The sequence below is a fragment of the Amphibalanus amphitrite genome, unplaced genomic scaffold (assembly GCF_019059575.1).
Source record: "Amphibalanus amphitrite isolate SeventyFive unplaced genomic scaffold, NRLGWU_Aamphi_draft 000348F_arrow, whole genome shotgun sequence".
NCBI lineage: Eukaryota > Metazoa > Arthropoda > Thecostraca > Balanomorpha > Balanidae > Amphibalanus > Amphibalanus amphitrite.
The window spans coordinates 204,608-223,576 of NW_024881843.1; the positions used below are offsets into that span (position 1 = coordinate 204,608).

At 44.4% G+C, this 18,969-nt stretch overlaps 1 protein-coding gene across 5 annotated transcripts in view; it reads right to left on the reverse strand.

The window, feature by feature from the left end:
• The window catches only part of LOC122389206 (endoplasmic reticulum aminopeptidase 1-like), a 415,829-nt gene that overhangs the window by 71,110 nt on the left and 325,750 nt on the right, over positions 1 to 18,969 (reverse strand). For all 5 annotated transcript variants that reach the window (XM_043380990.1, XM_043380988.1, XM_043380986.1 and 2 more), the window contains 2 exons: positions 15,571 to 15,693; positions 9,429 to 9,554 (listed from right to left, as the gene is read on the reverse strand). In XM_043380990.1, coding sequence (XP_043236925.1) covers positions 9,429 to 9,554; positions 15,571 to 15,693 — 249 coding nt within the window. The remainder of the gene's footprint in view (positions 1 to 9,428; positions 9,555 to 15,570; positions 15,694 to 18,969) is intronic.

Consider the following 18,969-nt stretch of genomic DNA (forward strand, 5'->3'; position numbering starts at 1 on the left):
TATCAGTGACCCCAAATAGCAAAATATGTGTTTGACGAACAATTCTTCATCGAAAATTGTCATTCATCGATTCCTTATCGATGAATGACATGCATTTTTTCTTGATTTTTACAACACCTTTCTTGAAATGCGTGTTTACGGTGAAAATTCGACATTTGGCCTGTCCTGTGACGTTATCGGTTTGACCGAGGTCAATGAATTTGAGCCAAAAGAAAAGGTATTTCCTCGTTGGGGCCATTCAACACTGATTGCTGCTTCTCGCTATTTTGCGTGGTTCTCGAGATCTTGGGGGGGGGGGGGCAAAATACTCCCCCCCCCATGGGACCGATGCTTGGTAGACCCTAACGGGGCGCGGGTTAAATGACAGAACTGTTCCCAAGAAATAACATTACAGACCGGTCGTCTCCCGGCCTCAATGGTAAGCGGCTAAAACTTTGAACGACTACCTATGGATCGGCACGCTGCCGGCTCACTCCGCCCGCTGGCTACGGGTGGCCTTGACCGTTCAATGCCGATTGGCCAACGGCCGAGATCGTGCGCTGGTCAGCACGCAGAGAGGACGGGCCGCAGTACTGCACATTGTGAGTGACCTCTGACCTTTCCCCGTCCCCTGACCGCATGCCGTGTCGCCGGCCCAGACGATTGAAACCGGTTCTAGCCTCTACGCAGGCTGCCACTCTGACCCTTCCCTCCCCACTTTACTATGTGCCGTAGTACGCAATCGCGAGTAACTGGGCGGAGCAAATGGTCACCGATACAGAGGCGGAACTGGTTGCCCTCCCGCTCGCCGAGCGACCTACCGCTAAAACCCGCGAGACCTGTACCTGGCTAAACCAGGGCGACTCAGGAGAAAGAAATCGAAACACAATATCCACGCAGTATTAACCACCAAATACAGCACCTCAACCCACGACGGGTGGGGGGGGGGTGTTCGGACACCCCCATCTTTTGGTTTTCGCAGATATCTTACCATTTTTGATGATATTGATGATAGTAACGGTATTTATAACCCGCGCCCTGATGGGGGGGGCCATTTTGGCCCCCCTGTGGTTTTTCTTAAATAGCGAGAAAACGGCGGCGCGCAGCGCCGCCAAATTTTGGGTACCTTACCGGGCATCAATTTGACACCTTCACACAAAATGTCAAGTCACAGGTCACCTCAGGTCAGGAGTTATTGAGGTCAAACTGAGGTCATGTTCGAGTAAAAATGAGCAAAAAACATGACATCTTGAAACGCTCACCAATTCTACAGTTACAAACAATTTTAAAGTTCTTTATGTGGTTGTGTAGAGAAAAGACGGCGCTACAAAACTGCTATCTCGGATTTTCGAAATTTTGGGATTTTGACCCCCAAAAATAAAAAAAAAATTGATTTTTTTTAGAAAAACTCAAAAAATTTCCAAAAATTTTTCGAATTTCGAAAAAAACCGGAATATATGTCATAGTCCCTGCGCTCTTAGATATACATACCAAATTTTAGATCGATACCTCTTTTTTTGGCCAAGTTATAGCGAAAAAACTGTTAAAAATTGACGACGTCAAATTTTTGAACTCAATTTTTAGCAATTCTAGAGCTCGTAGCGCAAAACGGAGACCACCATTGAACTCCCCGTGACGAGCTGCATCGAATCGATACCCATTTTATGCAAAAATATCAACTTTGAAATTTGACCTAATTTGACCTGACCTTGACCTGACCTTGACCTGACCTTGACCAAAACGTGACCTAAGCTGGCCCTGAAGTCTGTCTGACCCACATAATCGCATTTGTCATGTAAAATGGACCATAAAACATGTATCACACGACACTTTCATATTGTGACCCCTCAGTGACCTGACCTCTGTGACCTGACCTGGTATCAGTGACCTCAAATAGCAAAATGTGTGTTTGAAGACCATTTCCCCATCGATGATTTTCAATGAAATGCATTTTACACGATTTTACAACGCATTTCTTGAAATGCCTGTAAACGGTGAAAATTCGACCTTTGACCTGACCTGTGACGTCATCGGTTTGACCGAGGTCAATGAAATTTGGTCACAAGGTAGTTCCCCGTTGGGGCAATACAACACCGTTTACCGCTTGTCGCTATGTTGCGTGGTTCTCGAGATCTGAGGGGGGGGGGCAAAATGCCCCCCCCCCCCCATCAGACCACGTTGCTCGGCAGACCCCATCTGGGCGCGGGATAACATGCGTATCTCGAAATTTGTGAATCGCAAAATTGACATGACCTTAGTGACCTAAGGTCAGGGTAATTTTGCGACCTCCCCATTGTAAGTCAAGGGGATAAAATTAAAAGGTGTCTCTTGGACGAACGCCATTCTAGACACTCTAAATCATCGGGATACGGATAAATGTGACACACTGAACTGGAAAATTGCCCCTGTGAGTGACCCCTTCCTATGTCCCCGAGGACCAAGGTCATCTCAAGTCATGAAAGGTTCCCAACAGCTTTTTTGGCAATAACCTTTGAAAGAGGCATGCTAAAGCGATGAAAAGCCTCAGAGAAGCTCGGGTCGACAATACGGATCGACTGATATCCACGCTAACCCTTTTCGGTCAGGTCATGACCTGGACCTGAGGTCAAATTTTTAAGACGATCTTTTAAAGTCGAATTATGGTTCATTCGACGCGTCTCGACGAGAGGAACAAGATGCAGACAAAATTAATATCGAGACATCCTTAAATCAAAAGTCATTACAGGAAAAAAAAAACATTTTGATAAAAACGGCTATTTTCGATTGTTTGCCCTCCATGAACTGTGGAGGCCAAACCGTTGTCCTTGGGTCAAATCTGAGGACAGATTCCAGAAAGAGAGATAAAAGGGTTTCGAGTGGGCTTTTCCGCGGCGCGCTGTATTTCTCTTTGTTCCCGAGTTATGCGCCGATGTTTCGAGAAATGCTGAAATAGGCAACATTTTACCATTTTTGACCTCTGGTGACCTGACCTTTGACCTGGTCTGAAAAATGGCGAGTGTTTTCGTCCTCATTTTGAGCGTTCTTTCGAATGCGCTTACCGCGTGTCGCTACGTGGCCCAGGAGCCGGGTCGGGGGGGGGGGGGGGAGGTCAAACATCCCCCAGCAGAGGGTGGGAATCCAGAATCCCAAGCTTGGTGCGGGTTAAATTGAACTTTTTCGACCGAAGTCGTATGATAAAATGAATATCACCATCGTGTTTAAGCCCACCAGTATCCTTAAAACATGTGTCATATGCTGCGAATGCCAATTTTGATTTTCGGGGGTATGTTCTTTATACATGATTGACCTGACCTTGATCCAGACCTATGCTAGACTGACCCCTTCTTGGATCTGACACATATGTAGCACTTATATGAAGGATTATACCGAGCCTTGTCAGAGTTTATGACGAGAGACGCCCAGTACGTGTTCGTTAAGTCCATGCTTTTGAGAGCCCAATTTGATGTGTTTGACCTGGCCTTAACCCGGCCCGTGGCCGTTACATCAAAATTCAGCTGCAAAGTATTCAGCTGAAGTGGCGTCTCGTCGCGTTCTTTCGTTTGCCTCCTCGCGGGTTGCGTTGCGACTATATCTATGTAATAAATATTAAGATATTTATTTAAGAAATCGCACAAAACCATGTCTTTGGCCATCAAATTAAACCAATGAGCATGCTGCTAACAAAACTTTGTCAGTTTCTTGCTTTTACAGTATATACTTACCGGTTTCACTTGTAAGATTATTAACCCACGCCCCGCTGGACTATTTGGGACTATTCAGCCATACGCGCCCTGCTGGGGGAAGGGGGGGGGGCAGCCGCGCATCATCCGTCATTACATGGCGGTCGTCATAATCAAAAATAATTTCAAGAAGTAAACCACCCCATGTGGATGAACTCGCCTCCTCTTTCAACTTAACATATTCTTTTTTTATAAAAATTATGCATTCGATCGATATTGATCATTTTTGGATGCTGCAAATTGAAGTTCTAACTTCAGGCCACAAAAAAGGGTATACGTCAACGTTAGACTACCATATACAAACAACGGCCATATTAAAGGGACCCTCCCACCTTAACATTAGATTTGAGTTGAGATAGCCAAAATGGGGTCCCTGGCTCACAATTACCGGTTTCGGCACTCACAACATCGAGAAATGCCTTAAATCGGAGATATTGAATTTCAAAATTGCAGCATTTTGATTCAGAGGGGCTAATGCATAGGAATACCCCTCTGAATGTGTGACGTCAGCGCAGATATCTAACGATTTTTATATGTTTGACTAAAACGTTTTGTAGCACGCGGTGGTATATGCTGCTTTGCGCGCAACAACTGCCGCACTTTCAGCTGCCAATCTATTGCTTCCAAATAAAGTCGCTAGGAACAGCGGAGATCCCAAAAAGTAAACAAAAGTAAAAGTCTAATATCTTGAAAACCGGTGACTATTTTTCGGTGAAATTTGGTAGATATTCGTGTTCGCTCTTTCTGAACCGAGCGACATCACTTTCATGCCAATTCATAAACTTTTTTGAAGGTGGGAGGGTCCCTTTAAAGCTGGTTTATTCTTCTTGCACCAGGTGGCAGCACTTCTTTTCCCAAATCGGTGCTTGTATTTCCAAAATCGTGATTTCCTCGCTGAGGAGTGAAATCGGCTTCATCGTTGCTAAAAATTGTTGATAGCGTTGTCATTTTTGGCACATGGTTGCCAAAAATGGCATGTGCTGAAAATGACAACGATTGACCAAACCTCCCCCGACTGATATACATTAAGAACACGAAAGCATAGCACATAGGTGTAACCAATAGCAGAAACAAAACAAATATAAATACTGCTTTTGCTACTTACTACAGTGTGCTTATTTCAAAACTAAGAAATATACGGAAAATAAAGCAAGAACAACCACGAAAATTTAAACAAGGTTTCGTGAAATAAATGAGATCGCTAAGTAGCGATCTACTTATAGTTCGTTTTTCTTAAGTTTGCCCCTCACTGTAAACGTCTTTTTGAACACAGCACGAGAATTGCTAGCTGAATTACTGAGAAAACTGGTTGGCGCACATTGATTTCACCAGATTTCACAGACGATCAATTTCATCAAATTTATTTACTTTTTCATTGACTCGTAGCTCGTATTTGCCAATACCTACAGCCCCACAGGGATAGACGACTTCTCAGCAATTATGTCTGAACTAATAAATAAATTGCACGGCGCTTAACATAACGTTAAATCGTCGGTGTTCAAACCTTATTTTGATAATATTATTCATATCTACAATACAATGTGCGCTAACCAGTTTTCTCAGTAATTCAGCTAGCAATTCTCGTCTGGATTGGTGTCTCGTGGAAATTAACATTGGGATCCGCGACATTGGGATCAGGCCTGCCATCTAGCGAGAGAATTATCGTAAGTTAGGAGCAAGCCGAGTGAACGCCATCTCTCAGCATTATGACACACGTGGGTGTGGTGTATTAGTTGGCTTGAAGTGCATATTCCCAAGAGTTGGAGGCAATCTTACTGGACCTGAGACGACAAAAAAATGTCTTAAATGCTTGAAAGCCAAACATGTCAAGCAGCCTTTAGATAATCACGAAAATAAAATGCGTAAGACGGTGTGTATTGAAACGCCCAGTCCAATCGGCTTGTACGATCTTTTATATGGTCATTTACTCGCAATGGTACGTACAGCAGTTTGACAATATGTCATGCATATTTGGTAGGCTTATTCCTTCTCCGAATTTCGCCCGATTTTCTTCATCTTGGTTAATGTTACGGCACGTGCCACGTGCCACCTTAGGGGTGTCGATATTGTTCCACATAAAGTAACTCCGCAATGGCTAGGCCAATTACAGTAAAACTTCGTCAATTGTTAGGCACCCAGTGGCCAATGCATTTCCATGTGTCACTATGGGGGTGCTACTGCACGTGCGCACGTGCGGGGTGCCGCTTCCATATCTCAAGAACGGCTGGGCGGATAACACTCAAAATTGATACATAAGTGTCATATCGATACTCGCATTGCATTGATCAGTGCTTACATTGGTGCAGAGTCGTTAGGAAAACGATGAAATGAGATGCGTTGTGTTTATGCCTTTCTATTCCAGCGGCCGATCGATCCGCAACAGGAGATCCCTGTTTGTGAAGGCTTCGTCTCCCTTTTCCACTCCTTGCTTAAAATAACATTAACAATGTACAAAGAAGATCACACATCAAAGTTGTTTAAGGCGGCTATCTTGGGCCAGGGCTGCGGAGTTGTAGTCAGAGCCATCGGTTCTGTTCCGACCCGGAGTCCATTGATTTTTAAAAGCTGTAGTCGGCGTATGAGTGATGAGTCGAACGTCTTACGTCACCGAAAAGTCATCGACTCCACAGACTTACCAGGGCTGCAGAGTCGGAGTCAGAGTCGGAGTCTGTGTGAATCGACAGTTCTGCCCGGAGGAGTCGGAGTCGATATTTGGATACTGGAATCGTAGTTGGAGCCAAAGTCACTGAAATTTCATTGACTACGCAGCACTGGTTGGGTCCTTTTCATAGAGCGTCTTGAATGACATATTGAGCGGCAAATGACGTTAGCAATTCCTTTAGTAACTTTTTCATTAGACTTATAGAAAGTACTTACGTTCGTTTTGTTCTTTGATGGGACAATTTGTTTGATTTAGGCCAAGTAAAGACTCATGTGAAAAATAGCGAAAACGACACGTGCTGGCGAAGTCTCCAATAACTCCCTGTTTCACGATTTAATGAGGAAATAAGATGGAACTGCTTATCTTATTACTGACCCTGCACATAAATCTATTAATTTCTTCGCTTTTACTGACATATAAAGACAAAACCTTTTGAAAAATTGCACAACAAGCCTGCTACTACACCACACTCCCGTGTGTCACAATGCTAATCAGCGGCGTTCACTCGGCTTGCTCCTAACTTACGATAATTCTCCCGCTAGATGGCAGGCCTGAGCTCAATGTCGCCAAAAAATGCGAAGACACCAATCCATTATTATCTCAGTAGTACTATCGAAAACGAGGAATCGACATTCGCTCAGCTTCTCGATACAGTAAGTAGGTTGAAATGATGACAATAACATACAAAAAATGAAATTTCCAGCGCATTTCTTCTTTGTAGTACGTTGTTTGAAATGTGCCACAGATTTACCGCCGTGCTTTATCGTGCATATCGTGCCTTACCAACAGCATCCAGTTGTTTCCGTAGACGTCAGCTCAGCTGCACCCTTCCTGGGGTGTTCTGAATGGTTCGGAAGGTTGCAGTAGGCTGCAGTGATGTTATCGACCATCCCGTTTTGTTCTTGACTAGTGGAATATCCAACCTAGTGCTCTGTTCTTCCGTGAGGTGCATTCGAAACCGCATTGAAGCGCGAATGTGACCTTCGGGACGCAATTTGGGTGTCAAGGGACCCCCGCAAAGGCTTGGATGGACCCAATTTCGAGCTATGGGGTAGGGTGTGACCCCAAAACAGCTAATGACACCCATCTAAAGCATGCAGAACCCTCACGAAAGGTACAGCCGAGCTGTTAACATTGGCAACTTTGAGGTCCACCCGATGCACCTCAAGAAATGCACGGCTCCAAAATGCAGTCATCTCGAAGAACTGTTGTAGAATCCAGAGGTACTGACCTGGAGTTTCCAAATTTGGATATGATGTAACCAACATTTTGAAGTAATTACCACGCAAGTGTCAATTGATTTTGACAAGCATTGATAAAATGGCAGCTATCGAAAGTTAAGACCCGTGTTTTTTTTTGTCACCTTGCATTCATTTCTCCAACACAATGTGTGCTTACCAGTTTTTCAAGTAAGAATTACTTGGATCAGCAATTTTCGTGAATATCAGCAATTTTCGTGCTGTGTTCAAAAAGATGTTTACAGTGAGGGTAGCAGCACTAGGAGAAAACGATCTATAGAGACCGATAAGAAGGATGCCGTGCACAAGTCAATGGGAAGTACCCTCTCGCACTGACATATTGCCAGGGCTCACACTCTCGTTCACTCGTTTAACCCGCGCCCTGATGGGGGGGGGGCCATTTTGGCCCCCCCCTGTGGTTTTTCTTAAATAGCGAGAAAACGGCGGCGCGCAGCGCCGCCAAATTTTGGGTACCTTACCGGGCATCAATTTGACACCTTCACACAAAATTTTAAGTCACAGGTCACCTCAGGTCAGGAGTTATTGAGGTCAAACTGAGGTCATGTTCGAGCAAAAATGAGCAAAAAACATGACATCTTGAAACGCTCACCAATTCTACAGTTAACAAGCAATTTTAAAGTTCTTTATGTGGTTGTGTAGAGAAAAGACGGCGCTACAAAACTGCTATCTCGGATTTTCGAAATTTTGGGATTTTGACCCCCAAAAATCAAAAAAAATGATTTTTTCAGAAAAACTCAAAAAAATTCCAAAAAATTTTTCGAATTTCGAAAAAAACCGGAATATATGTGATAGTCCCTGCGCTCTTCGATATACATACCAAATTTTAGATCGATACCTCTTTTTTTGGCCAAGTTATAGCGAAAAAACTTAAAAATTGATGACGTCAAATTTTTGAACTCAATTTTTAGCAATTCTAGACCTCGTACCGCAAAACGGAGACCACCATTGAACTCCCCGTGACGAGCTGCATCGAATCGATACCCATTTTATGCAAAAATATCAACTTTGAAATTTGACCTAATTTGACCTGACCTTGACCTGACCTTGACCTGACCTTGACCAAAACGTGACCTAAGCTGGCCCTAAAGTCTGTCTGACCCACATAATCGCATTTGTCATGTAAAATGGACCATAAAACATGTATCACACGACACTTTCATATTGTGACCCCCCCAGTGACCTGACCTCTGTGACCTGACCTGGTATCAGTGACCTCAAATAGCAAAATATGTGTTTGAAGAACATTTCTCCATCGATGATTTTCAATGAAATGCATTTTACTCGATTTTACAACGCATTTCTTGAAATGCCTGTAAACGGTGAAAATTCGACCTTTGACCTGACCTGTGACGTCATCGGTTTGACCGAGGTCAATGAAATTGGGTCACAAGGTAGTTCCCCGCTGGGGCTATCCAACACCGTTTACCGCTTGTCGCTATGTTGCGTGGTTCTCGAGATCTGAGGGGGGGGCCAAAATGCCCCCCCCCCCCCATCAGACCGCGTTGCTCGGCAGACCCCATCTGGGCGCGGGTTAATAGGCGCCTTAGTTCTTACTAGTATAGCCTCTCTTAAAAGTATCGCTATTTGAAAGCATCGTTACGGGCCGGCCAGGCGGCCAACCCTCAAAACCCAGCGGCTCTCAAACCAGGGAGGGGAGAGCAATACTTTCGAGTAGCGATACTTTCAACAGGGACTATACTAGCCGCACCGTTACCAAACTGCGTAGCTAAGTAAACTTCTCCGTGGGTTCCATCTCATCTGTGTGTCTTGGCTGCGTTGGATATGCGCGGAAAGCGGCGGCGGCCGTACCTTGCTGTAAGAGATGGTGTCAAAGATGGACTCGATCTGGTCGGGGTCGGTGACCTCAACGGAGATGGGGTGCGAGTCGCGCAGACTGTCCAAGGCCAGAGCCGTCAGCGTGGCCTCCAGCATAAACTGGCGGACAGAACGAGCCCAGTGGTCACACACCACAGCCGCTGCGTCAAAACAGCCGCCAGCCGGCTTTAAACACAACAACAAATGCATCATGTCGACTTAGCATTAACCCGCGCCCTGCTGGGGGGGGGGGGTGTTTGGACCCCCCCCCCCTGTGGGTTTTCGCGAATATCTAAAAAACGGCGGCGCTCCGCACCGCCGTTTTTGGTACACCTTATCACACATCAATTCTACACATGTTGTGAAATGGGAGAAAATTGAAATGCACCTCTTTCGGACGAAAGACATTATAAACAACACATCCAAACACTGAATTACAAGTGGTTTAGACACACTGAACATGAAAATGGTGTTCGTGACCCCTGTTTATGCCCCTGAGGTCATCTCAGGTCACGAATGGTATCTAACAGTTTTTCGCAAATAACTTATGATAGATGCATGCTAGAGCGATGAAAACGCCTTGCAGTACAGTGGGGGGGGGGGGGCATATGTTACCACCCTGTCGCGTTTTTTGCGTGTGAATAAAAAACCGCGGCGCGTAGCGCCACGCCGCTTGGGGTAGTTTTTGTACATCAATTTTGGACAATGTGTGAATTTTTTTTACCCCAGGTCGTGTCAGGTCAGGTCACCAGGCCAAGTTAACTGACCAAGCTTTGAACTTTGATGACCTCTGGTGACCCCAATATTGCTCTGAGATGAAAAATGGCCGAGATGCTTTCAAACGTACGCATTGAGAGCTATCGACTGCTTTTTATCACGTCTTTCTAGCCCTGTTAGTTTTTGAGTTAGAGGTGGGTGGTCATATGCCCCCCCCCCCCCACTAGGGCGAAGTTGGCTGAGACCGCCACTGGGGCGCGGGTTAAATGTGTTCAGCTCGACGATGCGGATCGACTGATATGCAGCATGACCCTTTCCGGTCAGGTCATGACCTTTACCTGAGATCAAATTTTCAAGTTGACCTTTCAAGGTCAAGTTAAAGTTCATTCGTTGCGTCTTGACGAGAGGAACACGATGCCGTTAAAAGTAAGCTCGTACAAGGCTTGGGTCAAATGTTATTGCAGAAAAACTGTTTCCGAAAAAATCGGCTATTTTTGCAGCTTTTGCCCCCTGCAGGCAAAACCGTTGACGTTAGGTCAAATCCGAGAGAATTATTCAGAGAGGGAGTTAATAGTTTCTAGAGGGCGTTAATAGTTAATATTCTACATAACAACTCACAACCTATTCTATTCCGAAGTGACCACAACCTATTGATTGGGATCTTTTGTATACTGCACAGTATTTCCCCAGAAAACCACAAAGTTTCCTACAACAATCACGAAACTGTACCCTATCTCAACTGCCAAGTATCAAAATTATTGTACCATACCATAATAGTATCATAACGCTCCTAAATAATATTTATCGCCTTAAACCCAACAGCACCACTGCACACGCCCACCCATAGCATCCTAGCTCGCTATCATAGCAAACATGCAGGTATTTAAAGAAGTGTTTTGTTGTTCCTTTTTAGCTGTTGAAATTTCATAACAGTCAATTAGCAACAGCCTAATGCTGGGACTTGGGAGCACACGACCGCGGTGCACACAGCTGGAATTATTTGTTTCCTACAGGGAGCAGGGAGTGAGTCAGAGGTGGAACATGTGTGAGCAGTATTATCATAAGAAATTCAAATCATATTTGAATATTGATGATTACAGATACAAGTTAACATCCACCAACTGATATTAGATGGGTCAGGGTGCGTAACAAAAAGGGTTAGTAAGGAGTAATTTTGCTTATAAAAACATAACTTATTGACTGTATAACAGACAATATAGGGTAAGGGCGGGTAAGAGGACGCGGGCAATAAGAGTACGCATCAGCTTTTTCGGTTGCCTAGCAACGCGGGTTTGTCAAGTTCATGAAGTGACATGAAGCCGCCAGTGCGTGTTTGTCACCAACGGAACGTGGCCGTTGTGCGGTGGTGCTGTTGGGTTTAAGGCGATGAATATTATTTAGGAGGTTATGATACTATTATGGTATGGTGCAATAATTTTGATATTTGGCAGTTGAGATAGGGTACAGTTTCGTGATTGTTGTGGGAAACTTGTGTGGTTTTCTGGGGAAATACTGTGCAGTGCAATATTCTGTTTGTGAAGTTTTTATACAATGTTTCGGGGTTGTTTTGTGTGCGCATTGCAGGTAGGGTAAGAGGACGCGCTGTTCATGAGGGTAAGAGTACGCAGAACTACATATTATATCGAATATAGGTACAGTAGGGTGAAGTCGTATAAGAGTACGCACTTAGTGGATTTCTTGCTCTCATTTGTTTAATATTTGAAGGAAAGAAATCGCAAATAGGGAATATTAAAGTTCATTGAATTAGCCATCAACCCATGGGGCAACAATCCTTCAGCGTAAATGGAAGTGGTCGAAGACTGACATTTTCTGAACCGTTGCACTTGCGTACTCTTACCATATGGGGTGTGTAAGAGTACGCACGCCAGGCGGGTGGAGTACGCAAGCATATGAAAACACACCTATGCAGCTTGCACTGTCCAAATGCTTAACTTCAAACTCAGAAGGCATTTAAGTTAATTCTAGTATCCAAAAAGAAAAACATAAAATAAATCTTTCAAGTCTATAAATCAGGAAATAATCATGTCGCGTGTTTCTTAAAAAAAATGCACAATCAAAAAGGAGAATAGCTCGTATTTGGAAGAATTTCGGGTACGCATCTGCATCACAGTGCTCCATTGATGATATACCTACAAAACAAACGTCATTGAGCGATATATTAATAATTCTATATTTCTGTATATTCGATTTAACCCGCGCCCTGCTGGGGGTCCTGGATTTCCACGCCCTGCTGGGGGGGGGGGGTGTTTGAACACCCCCCCTTGTAACTCGGCTCCTGGGCCACGTAGCGATACGCGGAAGGCGGCGTTCGAAAGAGCGTCAAAAATAATGACGAAATCACTTCGGTCAATTTTTTGGTCAGGTCAAAGGTCAGGTCACCAGAGGTCATTGAAGGCAAAATTTCGCCGATTTCCAGGTCGAATGTCGAAAATTTCCAAGAAGCCAACGCATAACTCGGGAACCAATAGAGGTACAGCGCCGCGAAAAAGCGCATTCGATAGCCCTTTTAACGCCCTTTCTGAGTAATTCTCTCAGATTTGACCTAACGTCAACGGTTTTGCCTGCAGGGGGCAAAAACTGCAAAAATAGCCGATTTTTTCGAAAACAGTTTTTCTGCAATAACTTTTGACCCAAGCCTTGTACGAGCTTACTTTTACCGGCATCGTGTTCCTCTCGTCAAGACGCATCGAATGAACTATAACTTGACCTTGAAAGGTCAACTTGAAAATTTGACCTCAGGTCAAGGTCATGACCTGACCGGAAAGGGTCATGTTGCATATCAGTCGATCCGTATCGTCGAGCTGAACACATCTAAGGCGTTTTCATCGCTCTAGCATGCCTCTATCAAAAGTTATTTGCGAAAAACTGTTAGATACCATTCGTGACCTGAGATGACCTCAGGGCATAAACAAGGGTCACGGACACCATTTTCAAGTTCAGTGTGTCTAAACCACTTGTAATTCGGTGTTTGGGAGTGTTTATAATGTCTTTCATCCAAAAGAGGCGCATTTCAATTTTCTCCCATTGACTTATAATGGGGAGGTCGCAAAATTGACCTGACCTTAGGTCATAGATATCAAAATTCTGAGATATACATTTTGTACATGCTATTGCTCTTAGCAATCGCTGAAAGTTTTAAAGCGATCGGTCACTCGGTGTAGCTATGACAGACATTGAAACTTTTTATGAGGTGAGGTCACTTCAAGTGACCTGGTGACCTGACCTTGAATGACCTTGGTCTGAAATTTTCACAACATGTGTAGAATTGATGTATGATAAGGTGTACCAAAAACGGCGGCGCTCCGCGCCGCCGTTTTTGAGATATTCGCGAAAAACCACAAGGGGGGTGTTCAAACACCCCCCCCCCCCAGCAGGGCGCGGGTTAATGTATAATTCTGCGTACTCTTACCCTCCTGAACAGTGCGTCCTCTTACCGTACATCAATTCGCGCACAAAACAACCCCGAAACGTTGTGCAAAACTTCGCAAACAGAATATTGCACTGTACAGTATTTCCCCAGATAACCTCACAAGTTTCCCACAACAATCACGGAAATGTACCTTATCTCAACTGCCAAGTATCAAAATTATTGTACCATATCATAATAATATCATAACGCTCGAAAATAATATTCATCGCCTTAAACTCAACAGCATCACCGCTCAACGCCCACGTTCCGTTGGTGACATGCACGCACTGGCGGCTTCATGTCACTTCATGAACTCGACAAACCCGCGTTGCTAAGCAACCGAAACAGCTGATGCGTACTCTTATCGCCCGCGTACTCTTACCCGCCCTTACCCTAATATACAATTATCAATATATCGCTCAATGACGTTTGTTTTGTAGGTATTTCATCAATGGAGCATTGTGAGGCAGATGCGTACCCGAAATTCTTCTAAGTACGAGTTATTCTCCCTTTTGATTGTACATTTTTTTTAGAACCACGTGATTTGATTATTTCTTAATTTATAGATTTGCAAGATTTATTTTATGTTTTCCTTTTTGAATACTAGAAAAATAAAATGTCTTCTGAGTTTGATGTTAAGCATTTGGACAGTACAAGCTGCATAGGTGTGTGTGTTCATATGCTTGCGTACTCTACCCGCCTGGCGTGCGTACTCTTACACACCCCATATGGTAAGAGTACGCAACGGCAGCGGTTCAGAAAACGTCAGTTTTAGACCACTTCCATTTACGCTGGAGGATCGTTGCCTCATGGGTTGATGGCTAATTCAATGAACTTAAATATTCCATATTTGCGAGTTCTTTCTTTCAAATATTAAACAATGAGAGCAAGAAATCCTTTAAGTGCGTACTCTTATACGACTTCACCCTACCAGGTGACCAGGAGTCAGCGGCGTATCCAAGGGGGGGGGGGGGGTCCTGGGGGTCAGGACCCCCAGGACCCCAGGAGAAGTTTGACCTAAGCATGTGGTCAACGGAAGCCACCCTACTCGCTATGGATTTGTTGAGATTTGTTTCATTGCAAAGCTGAAAATTTGACCCGTTATCGGCACGACTACCACAGGTTTTGGCAAAATCCGGAAACCCGTGCACGAATACAAAAAAAAAAAAAACATCAGCTGCACCCGCTAACAGAATGCATCCTTGGTTGCAAGTGCACCCGTGAGCGGATTCCAATCACAAAAAATAACTGCTCTCTAAACGTTTAGTCCTTTATTTGAACATTTTATTTTTTAATTAGCCGGTTAGTGTGCGCCACAACTAAAACTATTTAGCCTTCAGCTGTCTTCTTTTACAAGCCTTTGCCAGGTTGCCCCCCTCCCCCTCCCATGACCTGTTAACGTCGTTCAGAAGGCCTCTTCAGAGAAGGGTATGGCGGAACTTTGCTTCGTTGTGATTTGAAATGTCACGCTCACTGAGTTTTGGCGCCCACTAAGGCAGACCAATGAGCGCCCGGCTGGTGAACCCAAGCGGCGCCGGTATCCGCCTGGGGCGGTGGACGGAGTAAAGGGAGGGCGATACGAGTATGACCTCTAGCCGGCCTCCACCTGTTTCGACCTAGTTGTCAGCCGCTGGTGCCTGCGTCATATAGCAGTTTTCCTTCTACTGCTGGTGAAGGATCGTGTTACAGCGTACTTTTATGATACAGGCCATGACCTCACTGCTGGGGTCAAACTGAAATGGAACAGTGGCCAGTTCTACCAATAGAAAAATAGCCGCCTGCCGGAATTTTTTGCCTAAGGACCGCTTCACATACGGAGCGTGAATGCGATGGGCACGTAATCAGATAGGGTGTTGTCGTTTACACTCTGTACGTGAAGCGGTCTTTAGGCAAAAAATTCCGGCAGGTGGTTATTTTCTATCGGTAAAACTGGCCTCAGTTCGACTAGCCGCCACAGCCCATGAAGCGATACTTTCAAGAGGCGCCTACCTGCTGTCCCATGTGATACTCGGGCCGCGCGTGGCCCGCTCCGATGAACTCCATCAGCGTGGCGAAGCCTTCGTTGAGCCAGAGGTCGTTCCACCACTCCATGGTGACCAGGTTACCGAACCACTGCCGGCGCCAAGAGCCGTGCGTACATACACAGCCGGATGGGGACACACCCAAACCGCTCCATCACACCCCCACGCACACGCACACGCACACACACACACACAACTCCCATAGCGACCTAGGACTAGGTGTCATTCAAAGAGTGCTTATCGTCGAATTTCCATCCGGAGGTGCTCGATAACTATGTAGTGGTCCATGACACTAATTTACCAACAGGCGATACGTTGTGCCGCTAAAGCCTAGGCTACACTAGCATGAATTCTGACGTTTTTCGGTTTCTGCGGGATTTCGGTTCGGGTCGCAAAGTTCGTCCCTTCGTCCCATTGTGAATGCATTGCGCGAGCTACGCTGCCAGTCTGATCTCCCGTCGAACGAAATTCCGCAAAAAAAACTGACGAGTTGAAACCGAAATAAAGTTCAGAATTCTGAACTTTTTTTCCTTTTCTGCGGGATCGCGTGCTAGTGATGAATGATTACATGTAATTGTGCTAAATTGTGCTAAATAATTGCACTGTTTTCACGATGGTACATTAACATATTATTAAATTAATCTGTAATTACGCGATTGCACATTAAGTGTAATTCATGAATTATAAAGAGCAAACGAGATTCTCAAGGCACATTTTGATGTACCTAGTCACATATGCCTTTGTTATGGTATGATTGCTAAACCCATGATATGGTTTATCAATCAGCCATTGCACGAAGTGTGAGCCCTCCCCCCGTTGGGGGGAGGGCAATTTGCCCCCTGTGGTTTTTCCTGAATAGCAAGAAAACGGCGGCGCGCAGCGCCACCAAATTTTCAGTACCTTTCCAGGCATCCATTTGACACCTTTACACAAAATTTCAAGTCTTAGGTCACCTTAGGTCAAGAGTTGTTGAGGTCAAACTGAGGTCATGTTCGAGCAAAAATGAGCAAAAAACATGTTATCTTGAAACGCTCACAAAAGCTACAGTTAACAAGCAATTTCAAAGTTCTTTATATGTTCATGCGGAGAAACGACGGTGCTACAAAACTGTCATCTCGGATTAAAAAAAAGATTGGGTTTTTGACCCCCAAAATAAAAAACGTTGAGTTTCTAGAAAAAACGCAAAAAAAAAACATTTCTTCCGAATTTTGATAACGTGGAATATGTGATAGTCTCTGCGCTCTTCTATATACATACTAAATTTTAGATCGTTACCTCCTTTATTTGCCAAGTTATAGCGGAAAAAATGTTCAAAAATGATGACGTCAAATTTTTTAACCCAATTTTTAGCAATTCTACACCACGTAGCGCAAAGCAAAGACCACCATTGATCTCCCCGTGACGAGCTGCATCGAATCGATACCCGTTTTATGCAAAAATATAAAGGTATTGAAACGTTGAGTTGAGCATTGTTGATAAGATTATCAGGAGTATGAAAAATAACCTCTTGCTCATATCTGAAGGAATTAAAAAATTAAAGACCAATATATATTCGGGCGTGGCCCTTCCTCAGTGGTACAGTGTTACAATGGAACAAGAGAGACGTATGTGACACACATGAGACTAAATACATTATTTGGATAAAATCACTCACAGATATTTTGCATGCGCTTCCAAAATAGGTGTCGATCTAGATTTACTTGGCAGGAAAATGAATGGTTGCATGAAACAAATTAATACAGTTTGATATGATAGGGATACGCTTGGTCTAAACCTTGTTATACATATTGCCAACATTTACACATATTACGTCGCAAGCTTCCACAAATCAGCGTCTTGTTCACAGTACATATGAGTATGATGCCTATTCAACATACTACCACACCATAACATTGATCGTATAACATTGCTAAGTAGTACATTCGACATCAGTCTCAACAGACATTAGACAGCGGTCCCTGTTAGGCTTGTGCTAGTTCGTATGTATGAGTGAGTGACTGTGTGTGTGCATGTAGGTGTGAGTAGGTGTTTGTGTTTGTGAGCAGCTGTGTTTGTGTGTGTGAGTGTGTGTGTGTTTGTGTGTGCAGTGTATATGTAAACGATGATTGTGATGATTGAAGGAAGAATGAATGGATAAAAGAAAGAATGAATAACAGAAGGGGGAAATACTGTAAAAACGGTATGTGAGTGATGGTGTCAAATGATGTGATCTAGTCTAAATGTAAGTCCTGCCTGTCGTGATCTAATGACGTCTATAGCTCTGAGTATGGTACTGGCTTGATGAGCGTCCAAGATGATGACATAGTGTTAAGTGTGGGGCGATGATTGCGAATTTCGATGGACTCGGCGATCTTCAGCTCCGCTACGTCTTTGCAGATTTGAAGAATTGAAATGGAGAGGGCATCGTGGCTAGGTTCCACGCTACAGTGACAAGTCATGAAGTGTTCTCCAAAAGGGGTGTTTCTTGTGTGGTTTTTGGCGTCACGTAGATGCTCGTTAAACCGGAGCCTAACACTCCTTTTACTTTCACCTATGTACGTGGCTTTTTGTTTGCAGAGGTTGCAGAAGATCTGATAGACTACGTTTTTAACGTGGCATCTACCTTTGAGTCCAGCCAGACAGCAGTGACATTTTTTGTTCCCTGCTGGACACGGTGGCTTTTCTAGAGCTGAGTTAGTGAGTTTCTGAGAGAGAGTGTGGCCGCTTTGCCATGCTATACGCATGGACAGCTTTGACTTTTTCACGATGGATTCAATTTTCCTAGAGAGGTTGTCATCTATGAAGGGAAGAGTGACGTACGTGATGTCACAAGGGCTTTTAGATAGTTTTTGTGCCGGGCTCATCTTACCATTGTCACGCGTTTGGGCTTTGCTGTTAGTTTTTACTGAGAATTTTGTTTTTCTGATGAGCTTAGTGGGGTAGCCGTTAGACATGAACAGCGATTCAATTCTGTTCATGCCGCGTTCCTGGGCTGGCGTCGAACTTCCAAGACGCTTAGCTCTTACAAGTTGGGAGTAGAGTACCGATCTTTTGGTTTGGAAGGGATGGGCTGATGTGAATGGAAGGATGATGGGAGAGGCCGTGGGTTTTATGTAGAGTTCAGTTGTCAAAGAGCCATTTTTTTCTAGCGTTATCATGGTGTCTAGGAAGGGAATTTGTTTTTTGTCAGATCGGTCGCTGCGTTCAATAGAAAACTTAAGCGAGGGATGGAAGTTGTTGAGGTGATCGAGGAAGGCGTCTAGAGCATCAGGCCCGTGCGTCCATACTCCGAAAATGTCATCAATATATCTTACATAGAGGGCTGGTTGTAAATTGGCAGAGGAGAGGATCATGCTTTCTACCGCGTCCATGAAGATAATGGCCAAAG